This window comes from Paralichthys olivaceus, chromosome 15 (genome assembly GCF_024713975.1).
Source record: "Paralichthys olivaceus isolate ysfri-2021 chromosome 15, ASM2471397v2, whole genome shotgun sequence".
NCBI classification, from domain to species: domain Eukaryota; kingdom Metazoa; phylum Chordata; class Actinopteri; order Pleuronectiformes; family Paralichthyidae; genus Paralichthys; species Paralichthys olivaceus.
Genome location: NC_091107.1, coordinates 12,921,655 through 12,939,743, shown reverse-complemented (window position 1 = coordinate 12,939,743; position 18,089 = coordinate 12,921,655). Strand labels below are relative to the sequence as shown.

General features: G+C 40.8%; 3 protein-coding genes across 7 annotated transcripts; 2 read left to right on the top strand and 1 right to left on the bottom strand.

Annotated features, from left to right (window-relative positions):
* The first annotated feature begins 1,460 nt into the window (after positions 1-1,460).
* On the top strand, positions 1,461-9,678 carry LOC109628655 (serine/arginine repetitive matrix protein 1). Of its 4 annotated transcripts, none has more exons than XM_069539626.1 (10): positions 1,461-1,631; positions 2,722-2,783; positions 3,266-3,949; positions 4,297-4,929; positions 7,686-7,798; positions 7,915-8,026; positions 8,135-8,207; positions 8,518-8,589; positions 8,686-8,835; positions 9,127-9,678. In XM_069539626.1, the coding sequence occupies exons 1-9, from the start codon at positions 1,476-1,478 to the stop codon at positions 8,824-8,826; spliced, it is 2,046 nt and encodes a 681-aa protein (XP_069395727.1). In that variant the 5' UTR covers positions 1,461-1,475; the 3' UTR covers positions 8,827-8,835; positions 9,127-9,678. The 4 variants fall into 4 exon arrangements, with proteins under 4 accessions (XP_069395727.1, XP_019941453.2, XP_069395726.1 ...); XM_020085894.2 differs by having other exon boundaries at positions 9,122-9,678; XM_069539625.1 differs by having other exon boundaries at positions 1,630-2,202.
* Positions 9,679-10,523: 845 nt separating this feature from the next.
* On the top strand, positions 10,524-12,534 carry LOC109628843 (SH3 domain-containing kinase-binding protein 1). The gene is made up of 7 exons (XM_069539629.1): positions 10,524-10,649; positions 10,981-11,067; positions 11,261-11,362; positions 11,710-11,819; positions 11,900-12,102; positions 12,222-12,285; positions 12,398-12,534. The coding sequence occupies exons 2-7, from the start codon at positions 11,037-11,039 to the stop codon at positions 12,434-12,436; spliced, it is 549 nt and encodes a 182-aa protein (XP_069395730.1). The 5' UTR covers positions 10,524-10,649; positions 10,981-11,036; the 3' UTR covers positions 12,437-12,534.
* A 126-nt stretch (positions 12,535-12,660) lies between these two features.
* LOC109628840 (lipase member H) lies at positions 12,661-17,954 on the bottom strand. 2 transcript variants are annotated; one of them, XM_020086259.2, is made up of 11 exons: positions 17,803-17,954; positions 17,251-17,335; positions 15,514-15,887; positions 15,322-15,430; positions 14,973-15,074; positions 14,778-14,867; positions 14,525-14,692; positions 14,018-14,107; positions 13,485-13,593; positions 13,182-13,355; positions 12,661-13,046 (listed from the first exon to the last, which is right to left on the bottom strand). In XM_020086259.2, exons 2-11 carry the CDS (start codon positions 17,306-17,308, stop codon positions 12,962-12,964), a joined length of 1,359 nt encoding a protein of 452 aa, XP_019941818.1. In that variant the 5' UTR covers positions 17,309-17,335; positions 17,803-17,954; the 3' UTR covers positions 12,661-12,961. The 2 variants fall into 2 exon arrangements, with proteins under 2 accessions (XP_019941818.1, XP_019941820.1); XM_020086261.2 differs by lacking the exon at positions 17,803-17,954 and adding an exon at positions 17,505-17,581.
* Between the last annotated feature and the right edge of the window lie 135 nt (positions 17,955-18,089).

Here is an 18,089-nt window from a genome sequence, read left to right as displayed (position 1 = left end):
GCAAGGGGGGTGAAAAGAAAATACAAAGATAATACGATACATACATGCAACCACATTGTTTGTCTGCTCTTAAGAGCAATCTCTCCCAATCAGATTAACTCTTTAAGTGACGTAACTTCTGTAGACATTGTGCATGGTTAGCATGGTCATGATAATGTTACCAGAAACAATAAAAAGTAAAAAACTGGAGCTCTGCATTTTCAGTGTGTGTGTTCATGGGTGTTATTGAGCTGATAACCTGAACAGAAGGTGATCACAGATGTATTGCAAAGATGAGAAGAGATTTATAACTTTAAAGACAAGTAAATTACAGAAATTAAAGAAATCACTCAGGCTGCCTGCTTTGAAACAGTTGACTAGATGGGGGAAACACTTCCTGATGAATTAGCTGCATTGGAACAATAGAGAAAACTGTTTAATCCTGGTTACGCCCATCATTCTGGCTGTTAATCAATTGTTTTTAATCCCCTGAACAGAGACAGACAGAAACTAGAAGGGCATTCAGTAGAGTGCATACCTCTGCAAAGACCCAACAGTCCCCTAATGGAACCACATTCACATTCAATAGATTTTTGTTTGGATCTGCACCAGATTGCAGGCACCCGTGAAATTGTAGTTAATCAAGATCCATGAATTATTCTTTGAGAAAACAACTAAAATGTTGAGAAACACTGTATCTCACAATGTTAAAGAAAGTTAAAAAAAAATCCTGCATCCACACCAAATTTGAATGGGCTCTTCCTTGACCCATACAGCATCCTTCAGCAGTTTATCGTAATCTTGCTTAAAAAAAAAAAAATCAACCAACATAAAACCGGACAGGGCAGAAAACAGAACATTGTGGAGGTAATTATTTCTCTTATTAATTGAGACAGTGGCAACAGCACCTGAAATAACACATACAACACAGTGTAAGCATGGACACATCAATGCATAATGTTAGAGATCTAATAGGTTCATGTTCCACTCTACAAGCCTCACACGTCATAATAATGAGTTTTTTTTAAAGGTGATTCAGTTGATGTGACATTTTGGCAGCTGTGGTTCAAGATGCTATTGAATCAAATCATGTTTCATTACACTGTTACACTGTTTCTCGTACATGGCTATAATGTCACTGATATAAATACAGAGGGAAAAAGATAAACACCCTCAAACACTAAGAGTTAAAGGTAGAGATAAAGGTAAAGGTAAAGGTAAATGTCTGCTGTTATCCTCCAGAGACATTTAGCTGCAAATTTGTAGTCAAATTTGAATGTGAGGGCTTACGAACGTTTTCTTTATGTTTGAAGAATAAGTGGACACCAGTTACTTCAATTGTACTAGATCTGGGTGCAACACTGTTCACCCTTAAGACTCCCAAAGTGTTTTGTGGACTCAAACACTTCACCCACCGGCATAGTGGTGAGTAGATAATGAGTGAATTTACATTTTTCGGTGAACTATCCCTTTAAAGTCAAACTAACACCTCAAGCATGTTTAGGAGTAAAGCCCGTAGTTCACCCTCCGGGGCAGCAGGTGGCGCTGCAGTCTGGTTGTCAAATGCTATTTTAGGAGACGAGTGTCGTGCGACGAAGAAGAAGCTCAGCTGTGTCGCACGTAGCTTTTATCTGATCGACGGCTGCGCTCGGGTAAGTTCTGCTCTTCGTGGTTGAATCACACTTACTGACACATCACACTACGTTTTCTGTCCTTTTTTAATTTGTCTAGTTGTTAATAAGATGATTCGAACGACTCGGTGCCATTTTTCTAAACGCAGCGTCACAAACCAGCGAAACACCCATGCTAGCTGACTTAGCAGCGAGTTAAGGTTGTTAGCGTTAACTCGACCTGTATTTCCACGGTGCGTTGCTAAAAATAAACCCAGTGGAAACATGGAGGCTCCGTGTGATAATAAAATGTCCTCCTCCGCTGCAGTGTAGGACCTGGTGTCCGCACACAGACAACACGATGGCTTCAACCTAATGTGTGTCGTGTTGCTCTGACCGTAAATGGAGGCTCCATGATCCCGTCCGCATGAGTAATGGATCCGGGAAGAAGCTGACACAGCGGCCACCTCTGAAACAGACCCAACCTAAACACGCTGTTCCCTTGTACACCGAGTTGGAGCATTACTGTAATTTAATCATCTGGGAAAGTTTAATCTGCGATATTAAATTTAGGATCGCACATATTCCTGTTGAACGAAGGAAAGGGACCATGGTGTGTTTTTTATGCCCCAACATATTCAAATACAATCTGTGATATGTTCTTTTAAATTATGGTCATTTTGAATTATGAATTACACAATTCTTAGTACAGTCCTGTTAAGGTGTTTTGCTACTAGATCAAATGAAAAACAACGCGTTTGTTTTCTGTTTTAATCATCCGAACATTATCATGAAGGCAACTGTAATACAGTGTCTATTTTTTTTGGTCTGAAACGAAACTGATAAGATTCAGACTGAGTGAACTCTGTCCTATCTAAGATCAATAGTTAACAATGCTGTGGGTTGGCTTCCACAATGTCACACCCATAGAACTTTGCACCATTGCTTCGTTTGACTCCGCTCATTTGTTTAACTATTTTTAATCTATACTATGAAATAACAGCTGTACTCAGACTTCAGACTGCAATGTGCTTTTTTTCCACAGTGGAGTGACGACAGGACAAAGATTGTGACTAGCTTTAGGAATTAAGTATTTTATCTATTTACTGAGCATGTTTTTTTTTGTCCATAGATTATTCACATACTTCCTAAGATGGTCCGACCACATTTTGGACCACCACGCATAAAGCCCAGGTAATGTATTTTGACTGGGTCAAGTTTGTTCTCTCTAGCGACTTTCAGACATGCACTGGGCAATTTTTTCCGGAGGAGGTGCATGTAAACACAAATGTTCCAGTGAGATGCTCCGCAGTTTCTACAGACTTTATCCACTTGGCCTCCTTGTATAAAGTCAGTGGGGGGTTAATGACGCTTCTAACATGCGGCAGACGCAAAAATTAAAAAGATAGACAAGGAAGATCAGGATTTTAACAGTTATGCTATTTAGTTGCATATAAGTGTGCAATAGTGTGTTGTTCTTTATTTGTGTTTTTGCTAGCAATATGTTGTAACATATAGGTAATAATTTGACAACATTTTATTTGTAACTATGTACTATATATTTTTTTCCACTTAATCTTTGGTATTTATGATTGTTGTTGTTGCAAAATATTGTACTTTAGAATGGGATGATGTGTTTTAATTTACGCATCTTTGTTTTTCTTGTGTCTTCTCAGACCATACGGAGAAGGTCATGGAATGGGGCAGAATGAAGGGAACTATAACCCTAAAAATAGAAGAGATGCCCCAGGTTACACAGTAAAGACCCCCTTTAACTGGAGAGATTCCAGAGGTAGAGGACGACCCCCAGTTGTCAAGAGAGTCCCCCTGATGGGAGAGCAAAGGGAGCCACGTTTCAATAACATGAGGTCCCCTAATCAGGATTCCTTTCAATCATACTCTCCCAAAATGGAACCGCATCATAGCCAGAGGAGGCCTTTTCCATCTAGGCCAAATCGACCCCCTCATGGCCAGAACCCATCAACCTCTCGCAGTCCTGCACAAGGATCCCCAGGTCAGAGGGGCCCACCTTTCCACGGCCAACCCTCAGGGCACAGGTCACCTTCCCCGAGACATTTTCGTAACCACCCAGCTGACAGGAGGCCAGGCTCTTCACAAGCCTTTCAGGGGTCCTTCAGGGGCCACAAAAGGCAGTCAGGTTTTTCCCATCAGGAGCAGCGGAGTCGAGATCCTCGTGGGAATTTCAACCCCAGAGAAAGGCCCTATGAGCACTCAGGTCATGGCATGAAGCGCTGGAACGAGGCTGGAGCATTCTCTCATCCACACAATGGAGAGCACAGGCCCTCTGGGTCACAGAGGAGCCCCAGAGAGATGCATGGGAGAGGCCCGTGTCCAGAGAGGTACAGGAGTGATGCAACTATCCCAGCTGGGTAAAATTAGTAAGGAGGAGGCCTGAAGCTGGCCCAGTCCTCGAAATCACAGGGGTCATAATGATTACCTCTACTCTGCCCCAACCCATAGTTATTAGAGGGGATAAATGGGGGTCTGATGTAAATGTGGTTTCACCTGCCATTGAGGAGTGTTACATCTGTAATTACTCTGTGAATGTACTTCTCCTACCTGATTCATTCTGTCATGACAATATGAAGGGCTGCATTAAGATAAAAGTTAAAAGTTCCGCCTCCCACTTAACATGACAATGGATCTGTCATTGTAATTATTTCTGTATTGTTTGATGGATATGCAGGTGGTCATCTGAGCAAGACTCCAGGCGGCAGCGTGGTCCAGTGGAGAGGCAGGGCAGCAGATCCCACAGTAGAGAGAGAGCACAAGATGTCCCTCACCAGCTCCCTTTCAGATCTCCCTCATGGAAAGGAGGTCCACCACAGTCAACATCCTACCACAGGAGCCCTCAGGAAAGGCAGGGGCCTGGACCCCGCAAGAGGAAGATATCTGATGTTAGCATGCCCCCTGCAGACGCTGCACAAGAGCATGGCAATCTGAAACATCCCAGGAGAGACCGACCTCAGTTTTTCAGTTTTCCCAGGCCATTTGGTGGTAAACCTTTTGGTGATAAAAGTTACCTAGTTAGAGGCAGACAAGTCAAAGCAGAGTCTCTTATGGGGCTCAGGCTCCCCCCATCAGTGAATCCCAGGCCCCGCGTGGGCGACTTCACCCCACGGGGAAATTTCAGCTCTGTTTTTGCTACCAGAAAGAGACGTTTCCAGTCAAATCCAGTTCCCCAGAGAAAGGTGGAACCAAGGAGGCCAACACCACAACATTCACCCCCCAGAGAAGAAGGCACTAGCAGCAAGTCTTCAAGAGACTCTGACACAGACAAAGAACAGGTGGAGTCTCGCCGGTCCTTGAACACACACAGGTACGGTATTTTCCTTGTAGCACTATTCGCAGGGGCTTGATGATGATTAAGAGGTCAAGAAAGAATGTCTCAATGGGAAGGGGGTGCCAGCTGTGGAAAATGGAGATGTCGTGATGGGCTAAATGTGCAACACTGATTCAGTTGATGAAAAGCTACAAAAGTTCTCTAACGCCTCCCTGTCTGCGTGCTGCCTGTGTTTCAAAAATATTTTCCCGGGCTCAAGAGAAAGTGCTAAGTTACAGCATCATGTCGACACAAAGCCCGCCTGTTTTTAAAAGCAGACAAAAAGTATTATTGCTGTGATGAGGTCCATGGGAAAATGATTTGATCTGTGCTGTTGAGGATTCATCAGTTTGTCAACAATGAATATCTTAAAGAGAGTTGTTCTTCAGCATATCGTGAAGACCCTTCATCGTTGGTAGAAAACAAATCTGAAGCTGAAGTTACAACATCTATTGCAAAGCAGTATATCCATGTACGCAAAATAAGGACATGAAAACTCCACAGAAATTCGCACTGTCCCCATTTTTAAATTGTTGGCAGAAAGTCACCTTTTACCTGGACTCTGGAAAAAAGAGATGCATCAAATGGATGTCCAATGGTGATCGTTCAAGGCTCCAACTAAAACAGACAGGACAGAAGCATTAAAAGTCAAGGCGTTTTTTATCAAAGAATTTCCAAAAACAAAGCTAATCTCCCTGAGTCCCTGAGTAATCACAACATGATCAAGATGGATGACGGTCACAGAGACAGTTTAAAGTCCTTAAACTGTGAAGAGGAATTTCTGTTGTTGGACATCACCAGCCATCGTCAGATTTAGAGGACACGTCTGACTCTTACTGAGAAATTCACGGAAAAATAACTAAAGAGATTAAGATTGAAAATTCGGACTTCTTTGTCTATGCACATTAAATTACCAATAACAATCGCTTCATAAAGCTCTAAAGTTAAGTATAGACTTTTAACATTCAAGACAAAGATTTTTTTTTGGGGCCCAATCGAGCGCAGTCAACTCAGCCAAGAATACTTATTATCTCACATTCATTCGATGCGTAACAACATGCACACATATGCTATGACCCAATGTAATGCCCAGTTCACGTGTGACAAAGGGGTGGAAATGACATTTTTCCAGTGAGTAAACGGATCAGCTTATCTGGATAAACTACACGGTTCAGCACCATCCGAAGCAAAAACCCTTGTGGACATCATTTCTGTTCAGACTGGGCAGAATGAAGAGGAGACAAACTACTACTTGCACTTCATACAGTGTCTTAAATACTGGAGTCGTTATCAGAACCTGTTAAAAATGTCAAAGCCAGAGAATCATCTTGAAGCCTTGTGATGACCAACATGAGGCATAACCAGGGACCATTGAGCTACTAGATGAGCAGCTTTGTTTTAATTGTATCAGCAATACCTTCAACAGAAGGGCGAACTCCAAAAAGGACGAAGCACAAGTGGAAAAATTAAGACAGACGTTAAGAGGTTGGATTTGAAATAGATGAGAACAAAATGAAGGAAGAGATTTCAAGTGGCCAAAATTCCAACTTGATACTGCATGTGGACGAAAGCAAGATCAGCCTGCTCTGTGTAGCCTTACCACGCCCTCTGGTTTATTCTTATCGGTGTGAAAATGTTTGCACTGGACCCACAGGTCAACATTGGCTTGGTCTGTTTGTCAGCTACTGTGTCCAATCTGAAGTCTGGCCTAAATGTAACAATCATGATGAACACCTCATCATGAGCCCGAGGGAACTCACAATATTCAGTCACTGCTTTACAAGGCTAATGCAATCAGAGCCCACTGCACTTAAAGTCTAAGCCTGCACCTGTCAACCTGTCAACCTGTAAAGACGTCTAGTGTTTTGGACAAAACATGTCCTCAATCCATTCTTCTGTAACTTAAAGTTACTACATGAAGAGGAGTAGAGAGCACTGCACAACCTCCTTCACTGTGGTTTTACTGCAGAATTAATCTGATCCTTGTAAAATCTGGCATTTTCATGAATGGCCATTCCCAATGCCAACAATTTTAAGGAGAGTAAGAGATCTGAAGAAATGGACGTCTCACTTGAAAGCTCTACAAAGCCTGTAGTAAGTAGCTTTGAACCCTGGACTGGCTCATCTCTTAAAGCCACTGCACAGTTATGGATAAGAAACTTACATAATCATCAGCCCGGACCTGTCAGAACTACAAACGTCTTCAAGACTCAAACCTCTCATGGCCTCTCTGAGATACATGTCGGGATCCTGTTTGGACAATGGAAATGATTGAATGAAACTAAAGGAACAACAGAGAATGACCTGATTAAACACCTGAACTTCAGTGTGACAGTGAAAACCAGGGCGTTTTCCTCCTGTGCCTCTGAGAGAGGGATGATAGAAGATTTGGTGATGTGATGTAGACCACTATCTTAAAGTCAACTCCAACAATCACTGAGTGAATGAAGAGAGCTCAGATTGATTCGGGGTATAATAATAGAAGGAGCATGGACATGCCATGGTTTTTTTGTAAGTACCCATGTGTAATGCGTGGCTTTATAATCTTTAATCTGCCTGAAAAATACTTCTGTTCATTACTGGTTTAAATTTCTTTTAAGAGTCAACAGGTTGATTTTTACCTTTTACTTTCAGTCTGTTTCTTGAAACACTTGAATAACATGTTAATGTATCCAAGACAAATTAATAAATGTTTTGTACATGATGCTGTTATATGAACGCTTATGATCTTAACTCTTCCACACATTCCACAGATCTTCTCCCATAGAGAAACGTGACCTTGTTGTTTTGTCCCACTGGCCTCCGGGGCCAAGCTCCTCTAAGGATGGCTCACCTCCCAAAGATCACAGCCCAAAGTCAAAGAGTGGTAAATATATAATTTTTGTAATCAAATGTGCAGTTGTTTTTTTATATGCCATCATTTAACATGCCTCTCAGCCATAGGCTTTTATTCTAATTTTTTTATCTCCTTGTTTTTTTTAGAACATAGCTCAGATGAAGAAGACTCATCGGACAGCCGACTCTCAAGGACGAATAATCCAAGATCGTTGCCTGAAGACAGAAAACGGGGACATATGGACAAGAGGATGTTCAGGTACATTTCTTATAATACCCAACAATTTGAGACCTGGGGTTCACCTGTTAAATGTGAGATTTTTGCTGGAAGTGTTTTGCTGTTTCTGACATTCTCTTTGTTTTTCAGGCCGTTTAATGTGATGGTGGACGGCAACAGATCTGGGAGGCCCTTCAGAAAACCAGGACCACCACCCTTTCAGGTGAGTGAGGCGTTTGATTTAATGGACTGTTGAGCTCTGTGTGATGAAACCATAAAGAATCAGTTGTACAATGTACAGGGGTCCGGCCTTTCAAGCTGTAAACTTAAAGTTTAATTCTTGATTGTGTGGAAATACTAAAAGTGTGTGAGCTACGGGTGTTTTTGGTAGATTTAACTATTTCAGCAGTATGATCACTAGACAATGAAGTTACATTTACATCTGCCTGGTCTTGCTTTAATTTTAAATGCATGAGGAATAAATGAGGGTAATTTCTTACTTTATGTATTCAGTGTTCACTGTTGTTTTACAGAGACCGAGGTTCACTGGTGGTCCAAGGAACCCAGGTCCTGAAATGTCTGGAAATGTAAGAAGACCGCTCATGGTATGTTTACCCCTCTTCAGAGATATCTTGCGTTTTTCAGGAAAATTCTTTTAAAATGACTAATTTGTGAATTTATTTGGGGTTTTTTCTTATCAGGAGAGCTTGGTGCCACGTCCTTTCCTAAATCAGAGACCCGTGTTTAGAAAAAGTTATAATATCATGTCTAAATACCGCAACATGAGAGTGATGCGTCAGCGTGCGCCATACAACAGAGGACCCAACCAACAACGCTGGTGACAACCTCCGGTAAGAAACTGTCCTGACGTCCATCACCAGGTCATAAGTAGGCCTGTTCAGTACATAGTATGAATCGGCTTTGCTACTGTATCCCTCATTTAACCCCTTGAAGTCTGCAATCATCCACTAGCGTTTACATTGGTATTTTTGCTTACTGTGATGTCATTTCTTCGAATTAAAAAGGTTATGTAACTCAATAAATCATGATTATATAATAATCATAAAAGTACTTGTAATATTGTATTACATTAAAAAAATGTGGATGTATTCACTGTGGTTTATTTCTGTATCCCAGCACAGTCTGCAGACGTGACACTGGAAAGCAGACAACGTTGAGATTTCTTCGGCTGGGTGGACTGCACAAACCCTTCTCTCAGTACAATCCCAACCTGCTTGTATATAAGGAAGTGTGGTTGCTTACACTTGTTCTCTGGTACTTGTGTTTCAGTTTCATCTATGAAGTACTGCAGTACTTTGTTTTAGAAGATTAACACATGGTATTATATGAAATGCTATTGTCTCGTTTTTTTCCTGACGTATTTTTGGATTTGGGAATTGCTGCTAGTGATCTTGGCGTTCTTTATTTCACATAGTATTATCATTTTTTGTTTGTTTGTTTACCAGTCCAGCAACATTTGAGTCCAATCCAAGAAATGTTTACTTTAACATCTCACCTTCATCGCTTGTAAAAACGTATCCAATGAGGTGTCTTATTTTATCACTCATGGGTGTTTCTGATTAGGAAACGTGGCCCCTCAACTGACTCTTGGCTACTACTACGTACAACTTGTATAATCACATGTTCAGTTTATTGTTTGAGACTTGAAGTAAAAAACGATTTAACAAACTTCATTTCAGAGTTGTGTTTATTTTTACTGTTGATTTGAACAGATGCAGAATCAGTTCATTAGTAGTGCTGTTGTTTTAAATGCTGTTTGTCTGTCAGCAAGATTCTGCAAAAACTATTGAACCAATTTTACTGAAAGAATGTGGAAAGGTGCAGTATGGGCCAAGGAATAAACCATTAGCTGTTGGATTGGATTAAAGGGGAGGATACAGGAGTTTTCAGGCCAGTGTCTATGGTCGAAATGTCTAAGTCTTAATCAAACCTCATACTATTTTATGTCCTCAGATAGATATTAGATTTTAAATTTAATTACTACATTCAATTATTTACTAAATTCCCTTAATTACTGTTCAATAAAATTTAAATCAATACTCATTTCAGGGTGTGGCAGAACTTCAAGCACTCCAGCAATTTGGAATTGAATGTCCATAAAGTTGCCGGGAGGAAAAGAAGCAGGGTTATCTTGACTCTAATTTATATTCCCAGTTTATCCCAAACATTTTGGGCCTAAATTTCCCATAATGCATGTATTTATTTCAAACCCTTCTCAAAACCAACCACCCCCACCCTATAATATATATACAAATGATTTTGCAACATGGCAGAATAATCTGTGATGAGTAAACTGGACTTAATGTGGGAAATCTTGGTTGTCCCTTTAAGAGCTGTTCAGGAGAGCCAATCAGAACTTTTCACAATAAAAGCAGATCACGTCTTCTGCCTCCTGTTTTCTGCAGTGTAAACATCAGTGACTTCATTGTCTTTGCCCCTTTAAACCTCTGCTGCTGCCCTTCACTCTGCCCCGGTGATATTTGTGAGCGGGGCACTATTGCTCCACTCTGTCCTGAGCTAAACTTAGACCTGACAGTAGCACCCTTCATCACAACATGCTCTGACCACCACACTGGGTTACAATGGAGGGTGTCCCATGACCACAGGTGCTGCTGTATCTCACTGGTGACACTGGCAAAACAAGGTGAGTGTTTGCTCCAGATCCTTCGACCGCAACTCACAATAATCTTCTAAATGGTTCAGTATGTTCACTAATGACTGTTCAGATCTGTCACTGCATCTGTTCCTGCATTTGCTGCACATTTGTTCACTGCATGACAGGAACAGCTGTTTGTTGAGAAACCCCCAAATTCTGTTTGATAAAGAAGCATCCAAGTCTGAAATGGCTAAAAATCACAAAAAGTAGAGAAGTAAAGAAAAGAAAAAAGTTGTTCTCAGAACTTTTCAATGTCTCTCAGATGTAACACGAGGTTTTACTGAGCTGACTGTTGAATTCTGCTCCACTCTGTCTGTAGATGTAGATTTAAAGTCTCTGCAGGTCTTTCTGTCTTTCACTGCACTTGTATTCCTCATGGGCAGCTACAGCTCAGCCCTCATTCCTGGTAAGCCTCTCAACCATACTGCTGTTTCATCTGTGGCAAAGTCATGAGAAATAAAATGCTACCGTGCTGCATGCTTGAAAAGAATGGATGTTACTGTATTCTTTAGAATTGGGCCGATATATTCTATAACGATGGGTTTGAATTAGTCCTAAGAGGATTTTTCTTTAACATTAATTCTCCGTTTCTCTCAAAGACACTGAGGAGTTTGCCTCTATTGCGTCAGTGGCGGAGAAGCTGAATGAGCAGATAGCTGGTGCAAGGGATGGGAGGTTACAGTCAGAGCTTCAGACTCTGGGAAGTATACATTTGAAATTATATATTTAGAATCCAACCAGAGCAATGTTACATTAACCACTTACATACCATTGTAACTCAGCTGAGTGTGTGGTCTGGTCTGTTTGTGTTTCATCTGTCCTTGAGGTAAATTTAACTTCTCTGAGCTGCCTCTCTGACACACACTGACACACACAGCAGAAGATTCTCACCCTGTATTTAATATTCATTTCACTTTTCACTAGAATAATTTGTTTCAATAGTTTCTTTGGAGAGCACCAAACTCTGGGACATTTGTTTTATATATTTAGAATAGAATTTAGATGTACTTTACTTATCAGACATCTCAAACTAGACTCAACTTACAGGCAACACTCATGATGGAGAAGGAAAGAAAAGAAAACCTGAGTGAAGAGCTGGATGCTTCAACACTAAAAGAAAACTGTCAGGAAGCAAGTCACAATGGCTCTGCCCTGCCGGTGAGCGTAAAGAGAAAAAAATACTTGTAATTATTATCTCAGATTTCTGTCAAATAATAATGTTGGGTTATTCTCTACAGGCAGCGGCACCAAAAAGTGAGCCCATCCCATCCTTCTCCTCTCTGTTACCAAAGGCTCTCTCTGCTGTGCTGCCCCCGGGCCTCAGGTCCGACCCCCGGCCGAGCAGACATCCAGCAACACACACGTCAGCGAACCTGGATGAGCTGCAGACGGAGCTGAGGGACCTGAGGGACCAGTTTGAGCAGATGAAGAGTCAGCACAAGTACGGCTTTGTCGCTCTAATCTATGTTCAAAATCTGTGTTAAATGGCCCGCCTGTCCCATCCCTGCACCCCATCATTTGGTTTTGCTGAACTAATGTGACAATATTTGGTTTTTCCAGCAAAGAAATCAAACTGCTGATGAACGAGCTGGATGAGGAGAAAAGGATCCGCTTGACTTTACAGGTGAAACTCGAAAGAAACGAAGAACAGTGGAATCTGTGTTTTCTGAGCTGAGAACATTAGATTCAATGTTAGAAAGTACTCTCATGGTTTGTTTTGTGGTGTTTTGTTGCAGATGGAGATTCAGCGTATGAAGAAGCACATGTCTAAATGACTGAAATCAACATCGGAGACATGAGATCCTGATTTGACAAAAAGAACTATGTTTAAATATCCTGTTGAACCCATATCTGATAAATATTTTTCTATGCTTGAGTTAAAAAGAGTAAAACATATAAATATTATATACACATACTTATATAACATTAAAAAATACTTAGGTTAGGTCATTTCATTTACTTTTTTGTGAGACTGCTGAATGAACAAAAGGACAGAGTATTTTTGTTTTTGTTTTTTAAAAATTGAGGACGAATGAATTTACATTGTTTAAAATGGCTCAGATTTTAACCAGGAGTGAAAGTCAAATACAGTCCCTTTCCCAGACAAACACACATATAATATATATTTTCTCTTAAAAACACATATACAGTATATACACCGGTATATCACATTGAATTTGTAAGTAAATTTTTGGCTGCCATGTGATTTCTTTTCTCTTTTCCTTTTTGTTTTCCTGTGCAAGGCAGCTGACAGCCTCAGAACACACAGTAAAGTTTCTGACACAAGGTTTGATTGTGCCTCAGAAGTTGAATTCTTCACAGGTAATCGGCCTGAATGTGACCTCTGTGTTGTCCTCAAGAAGGATGTCATATCGACAGAGAGCCCTGTAACATAGAGATCACGTATAACTGTTAATAGAGCTGGGAGAAAAGATTAATTCGACTATAAGAATGACGGAAATTACGGCTCAAGTAGGTCAAATTAATAAGATATTGCATTTAAAAAAATATGTTGCTTACGTTTTCTTGAGTTCCAGATGCGTGAGACGGATTCGCAGAACACGAAGCTTATATTTGGACTTAAGCAGGTTCTTAGTGGAGAACTTGACAGAGATTTTGTCCACTGACTCAATGCCTTTGTCAAACTGGGCGAACAACTTGCTCTCTGTGTACTTCTCAAACTTTGATGATTTACTGTTGTGAAAAAAAAAACACATTATACAGAGAGAACACAGTAATACACCGACAAAAGAAGTCATAGTTTATGCATTATAGTATTATTAGTAGTATTGGTGCGTTATGATAAATGGAGAGAAGGCTCACTGGTCAATGGTCGCCACTGCTTCTGTACCATTATGATGAAGTTTAATGGTCATGTATCCACACTGAATATTGGTGTTCCATATCACCACATCCACTGTGTAGCCTGTAGCTAAGAGGAGACAAAAACACAACACGTTCATCCTTCTGACTTTAAAATATTTCTCTTCACTGAAATGAGGTGTACTCGGAATCAAGTTTTGAATTTCCCTTCTTTATTTTCTGCTCCTAAACTGCTGGTTCAGTGCATTCTATCCTTTTCTATTCTAGAATGTGAGGTTGTTCTTCATGCTGTCATATTAAAGGATCATTGTGTTGGATATTATTTGTTTCTTTTTCTACAAAACTGTTCAATTGTCCTTGACTCGGTTCACAGACTGGAATGTGCCATCACATTTTTTAGGGATTATTTGATCAAATCCTGTTTTTCCCTTGAATGTGTTTCCTCAAACTATTGCAAGAGATGCAGAGATTACATTACTCTCCTTTGTCCCCCCCCCCAGTATGATTGTTATCATGCATGTTCTGTTACTCACTGCAGAACGGAGACTCTGGATTTGTTGTGAAGAACATTTTTGTTTGGCCCAGTCCCACCAGGCTGTCTTTCCACTGTGCGACGTCATAGCCTGTGTTTGAGCAAAAACAGCAGCGTCAGGTCAACAATAACATTCTGTAAATAAAGGTTTCTATTCAGAAACATTGACAGACCTTACTAATACTCCAAAGAACTTTGTACCTGAAAATATCTTTTGGATTCTATCAATATGGAAAATACCTCAAATACCCAATACTGCAATATTCAACAAACTGTACAAATCATTCTACACTCAAGAGTTTATTCTGAGTGTTCATATTTTAATATTTATTGTGGAGATAAACAGTTTGTTCTAATAAAAGTGCATCATTGTTTCTGTAAAACTTGTGTGACAGTAAACATCTTGAATCACACACAATTCATGTTTCCATTAACAGTAGATCTTATCTTTACATATTGTTTTCTAGTAAGTTCTGAGAGTAAAAAACTAGATAATGTGAGTACTAACCAAAGACAGGACACCCAGCAGCACCAAACTGCTCACAGCTCAGGCAGTTTCCGTCCAGAAAGTCGCTGTAGGACGAGCAGGGGAACGCCCTGATGGAACACGTCTGATTCACCGAGCCGAGGAAGAGGAACACTGATCTCTGGTGGTCGCATTTGAAATAAGAAGTTCCTGTACAGAAGCAACATGGAGAAAGAAATGTTATTATTATGTTTGTATCCTTGAAACACAAGTCCCATGATTTTACAGGCTGTACCAGAGAAGATGGTCTTTGGGCAGCCGGGTTGGTCAGTTCCTCCATTTGGGTAGAAATCAATGTGACCCAAAGGCTCCCTGTAGCCCAGAGCTGTGAACGTGAACATGAGTGTTTTACACATACGGAGAAAAAGAAGTTATACAACATATCTGAAATAGTTTTGAATATATCTGACTGAAATTCAGCTCAACTCACCATCGATGTCTGTGTGCAGGACGTCCACAAACTGGGCATCTGTGGAGTCCAGTCGCAACTCTGGTGCAGTGCCAGTGAACTGAGGCCCGGCAGGATCCAGAGCTGCAAACATCACATCAGCAGACCTCAGGTGAAATGTCCCTTTATTTCTGAACACAACAGTAAATGATATAGGTGCTGGAGAGGCTGTGGCTCAGGAGGTAGAGAGGGTCATCCACTAACCGGACGATCAGTGGATGAATTTATGAATTTGTGATCAGTGTGATCAGTGTGATCAGAAAATCAGTAATTGTGGATCAGGAAGAAACAAAATGATCTGAATCCATGTTCCAAAATGAGTCGTTCTTACCTGTAATTCTTCCAATCGAGCCATTCAGGTTGGCGCCTACGAAACCTGATATATGAGCTCCGAGACTGATTCCAATCATGTGGATGGAGCTCAGAGATGCCCCGTGTTCCTGAGGAGATCATTATTACATCGTGTTACACACAGCAGTCTGAGTAACATGAGATCACAGAGAGTGTCAGACCCATCTCATACCTGCATCCTTTCAGCGAACCCAGTGAGGTTTGCTGCTACCTCCTGCAAGTTTTCCACCACCTTTAAATAGTTCACATTGGTAGCTCCATGGTTCCAGTCTACCACTATGACGTTGGTGTCCGTTCTGGCCAGCAGCAGCTCCACGCTGCTGTCCATCCACAGAGGAATAGACCCTGTGGGCCGATACCCGTGAATAATGAAGGTGGTGGGTCGAGACAAGTTGAACTGTGGGTGGGCAGACAGGTTGGTGTGGGACAGGAGCGTGCCGCAGGTGACATTTTCCCTGGTGAACAGCCGCAACTTAACTTGGACGTTGGTGCCAAAGAACGCGTGGCCAAAATTCAGTTTCCCCAATTTGTCACATATGTGAGCCGCTGAGGGACGAAGAGATAAAAAGAGAGACACTTTTAAATAAGAATAAATTAGACACAGGAACATTAAGATTTTACAAGCTTTGCTGAAGGTTGCGTAACCTATTTCATGACTTATCATCCACAGTTTCTGCCTGCATCAATGACATCATTTCCAAATGACTCAGAGTAAATGACTAGCAATTCTAGAGTGAAACCCCCGGACAGATATAAACAAGTTCAAATGGGAAAACAGATAATGAGGCAACCGTGAGGTTTATGAGAGGGTCTGACTTATAATATGGGATCAATCTCTTTTTCTTAAACTGGAACAAAGGCTTTCAAAACTTGTTATCTAAAAAATGTGATTCGAAGAGAAAAGGATGAAAATTGAATTATTTTGAATTTGAGTTTTCCTAAACTGCAGTGCTCTTTTTTCAAATTTTTGAAATGTATCAGTCTTCTCCCAGTGCATCGGTTTATTTTCCAGATTTGAAACCTTGTAAATGCTAATCTGAAAATTGGTGCACGTACGTTGGAAAACAATTCTGAAACGTTAGAACTGAAAGGGTGACATACATGCCCACTCCTATTGGTGTCTGTTGTTTCAGAGTTCATTTTACAACACACACTTTTCAGTTTCGCCATACATTTTGTTAATTTGCAGCTTTGTCCTGCAACGCTGATCGGAAACTGATGGTCTGAAAAAAAGACAGGATCCAGAAGGCAGGGGCAGATTTTAAAGAAGGAAAACTCAAATGTAAAAATATTTTCAGCAGATGATTGTAATGGAAGTTTCAACTGTCTGTGAAACCTTGTGTCCTTGACCTAAGAAACAAATGCATCTGTGACCATTAGAACTGGCTTTGATCCAGTGCTGACTGTGCTAACGGAAGTACCATTGTTCATGGACTAGAAAGACATTACATACAAGGTTTCACAGACAGTTAACATTTCTATTACAATCATTAAATTATACAAGGCTTCTTAATAAATAAGATTACAACATTTTTAGTTTGGGAATATGACACACGTTTATTATCCCATAGCCTAAAGTCACTGTCGTGCTTTGTTTGGGTCAACATGAACTGTCAAAACAGACAGTTCATCCAAAGTATTACCACATTGAGGAAAAACAATCAGCTGCTCTCTGTAGCTGTTACACAATAAATCATCATATGGCTGCATATTCAGTATATCAGCTGAAAAGCCTGATACCACAGTTCAGGTCATTTTCTCACAACATGTTGGCTTTCCAAAGAAATGTCACTTCCTCAAATTCTTCCTGACTGTTTCCCAGAAGCTGCTGTTGTATCGCTTATTGTCAAATTGACTGTGTATGGAGTGCATGTTATACTTGTGTCTGTGAACATGCATCATGCCTTACCTTCACATATCTGAGCAGCTATCAGCAGGAGCACGGTCAGATAATTCCACAAGAACATACTTTACACCAGCGACGGGCAAATAATCTACAGACGAGAGTTATCAGAGTCAGATCCTCACATGAAAATAAATCAGTCAGACATTAATTAAAGTAATTAAACGAAAAATCACATGGATGTAAACACACAACATAAAACTGTTGTAAAACCTTTGAGACACTTTTCACTGACAGAAGTTAGTTACTTATCTACTCACCTCTCAGTGTAATTACAATGTGCTCCTGACTAAGCTGGTGAAAAACTGTTTTCAATCCACGGAAAATCTGTATTCTTATTCTGGCTCCACCCACTTGGATTAATCTCAACCTATGACATGGTGATAACAAGTGAAACTGAAATCTGCCGAAATCACAGTCTGTGTTGCAGTCTGATTTATTCTGCTACTGTCGACACCTGGCGTTTACAGCACTGCACAGTATCTCCCTGTGGTTCAACCAGCAACCTTTAGTTTTGACAATAATCAGAGAGTAACTTCAGTGTCATCACAGTCTCACCTCTGCTGCTGGGTAATATCTCAGAGGTCCAGAGTATAACAACAGGCCGTCCTTTGTTTGTCCCTCCACATATTTGTGCAGAGATCAGGAAGTGAGAGGAAGCACTGTAAAGAAATACTGCCACCCTGCATGCTCTCACAGGGAAAGCCCCACCCCTTTGCTCCAGGTCATTATGTTCACAGGTGAAAAATTCCTGTGAAGTCACTGATCCATGTGTCCTCAAACCAGTTGGGCGGCTGTTTCTTCTGTTTCTGTTGAACTTGATTTGATTCTATAAAAGAACCTTA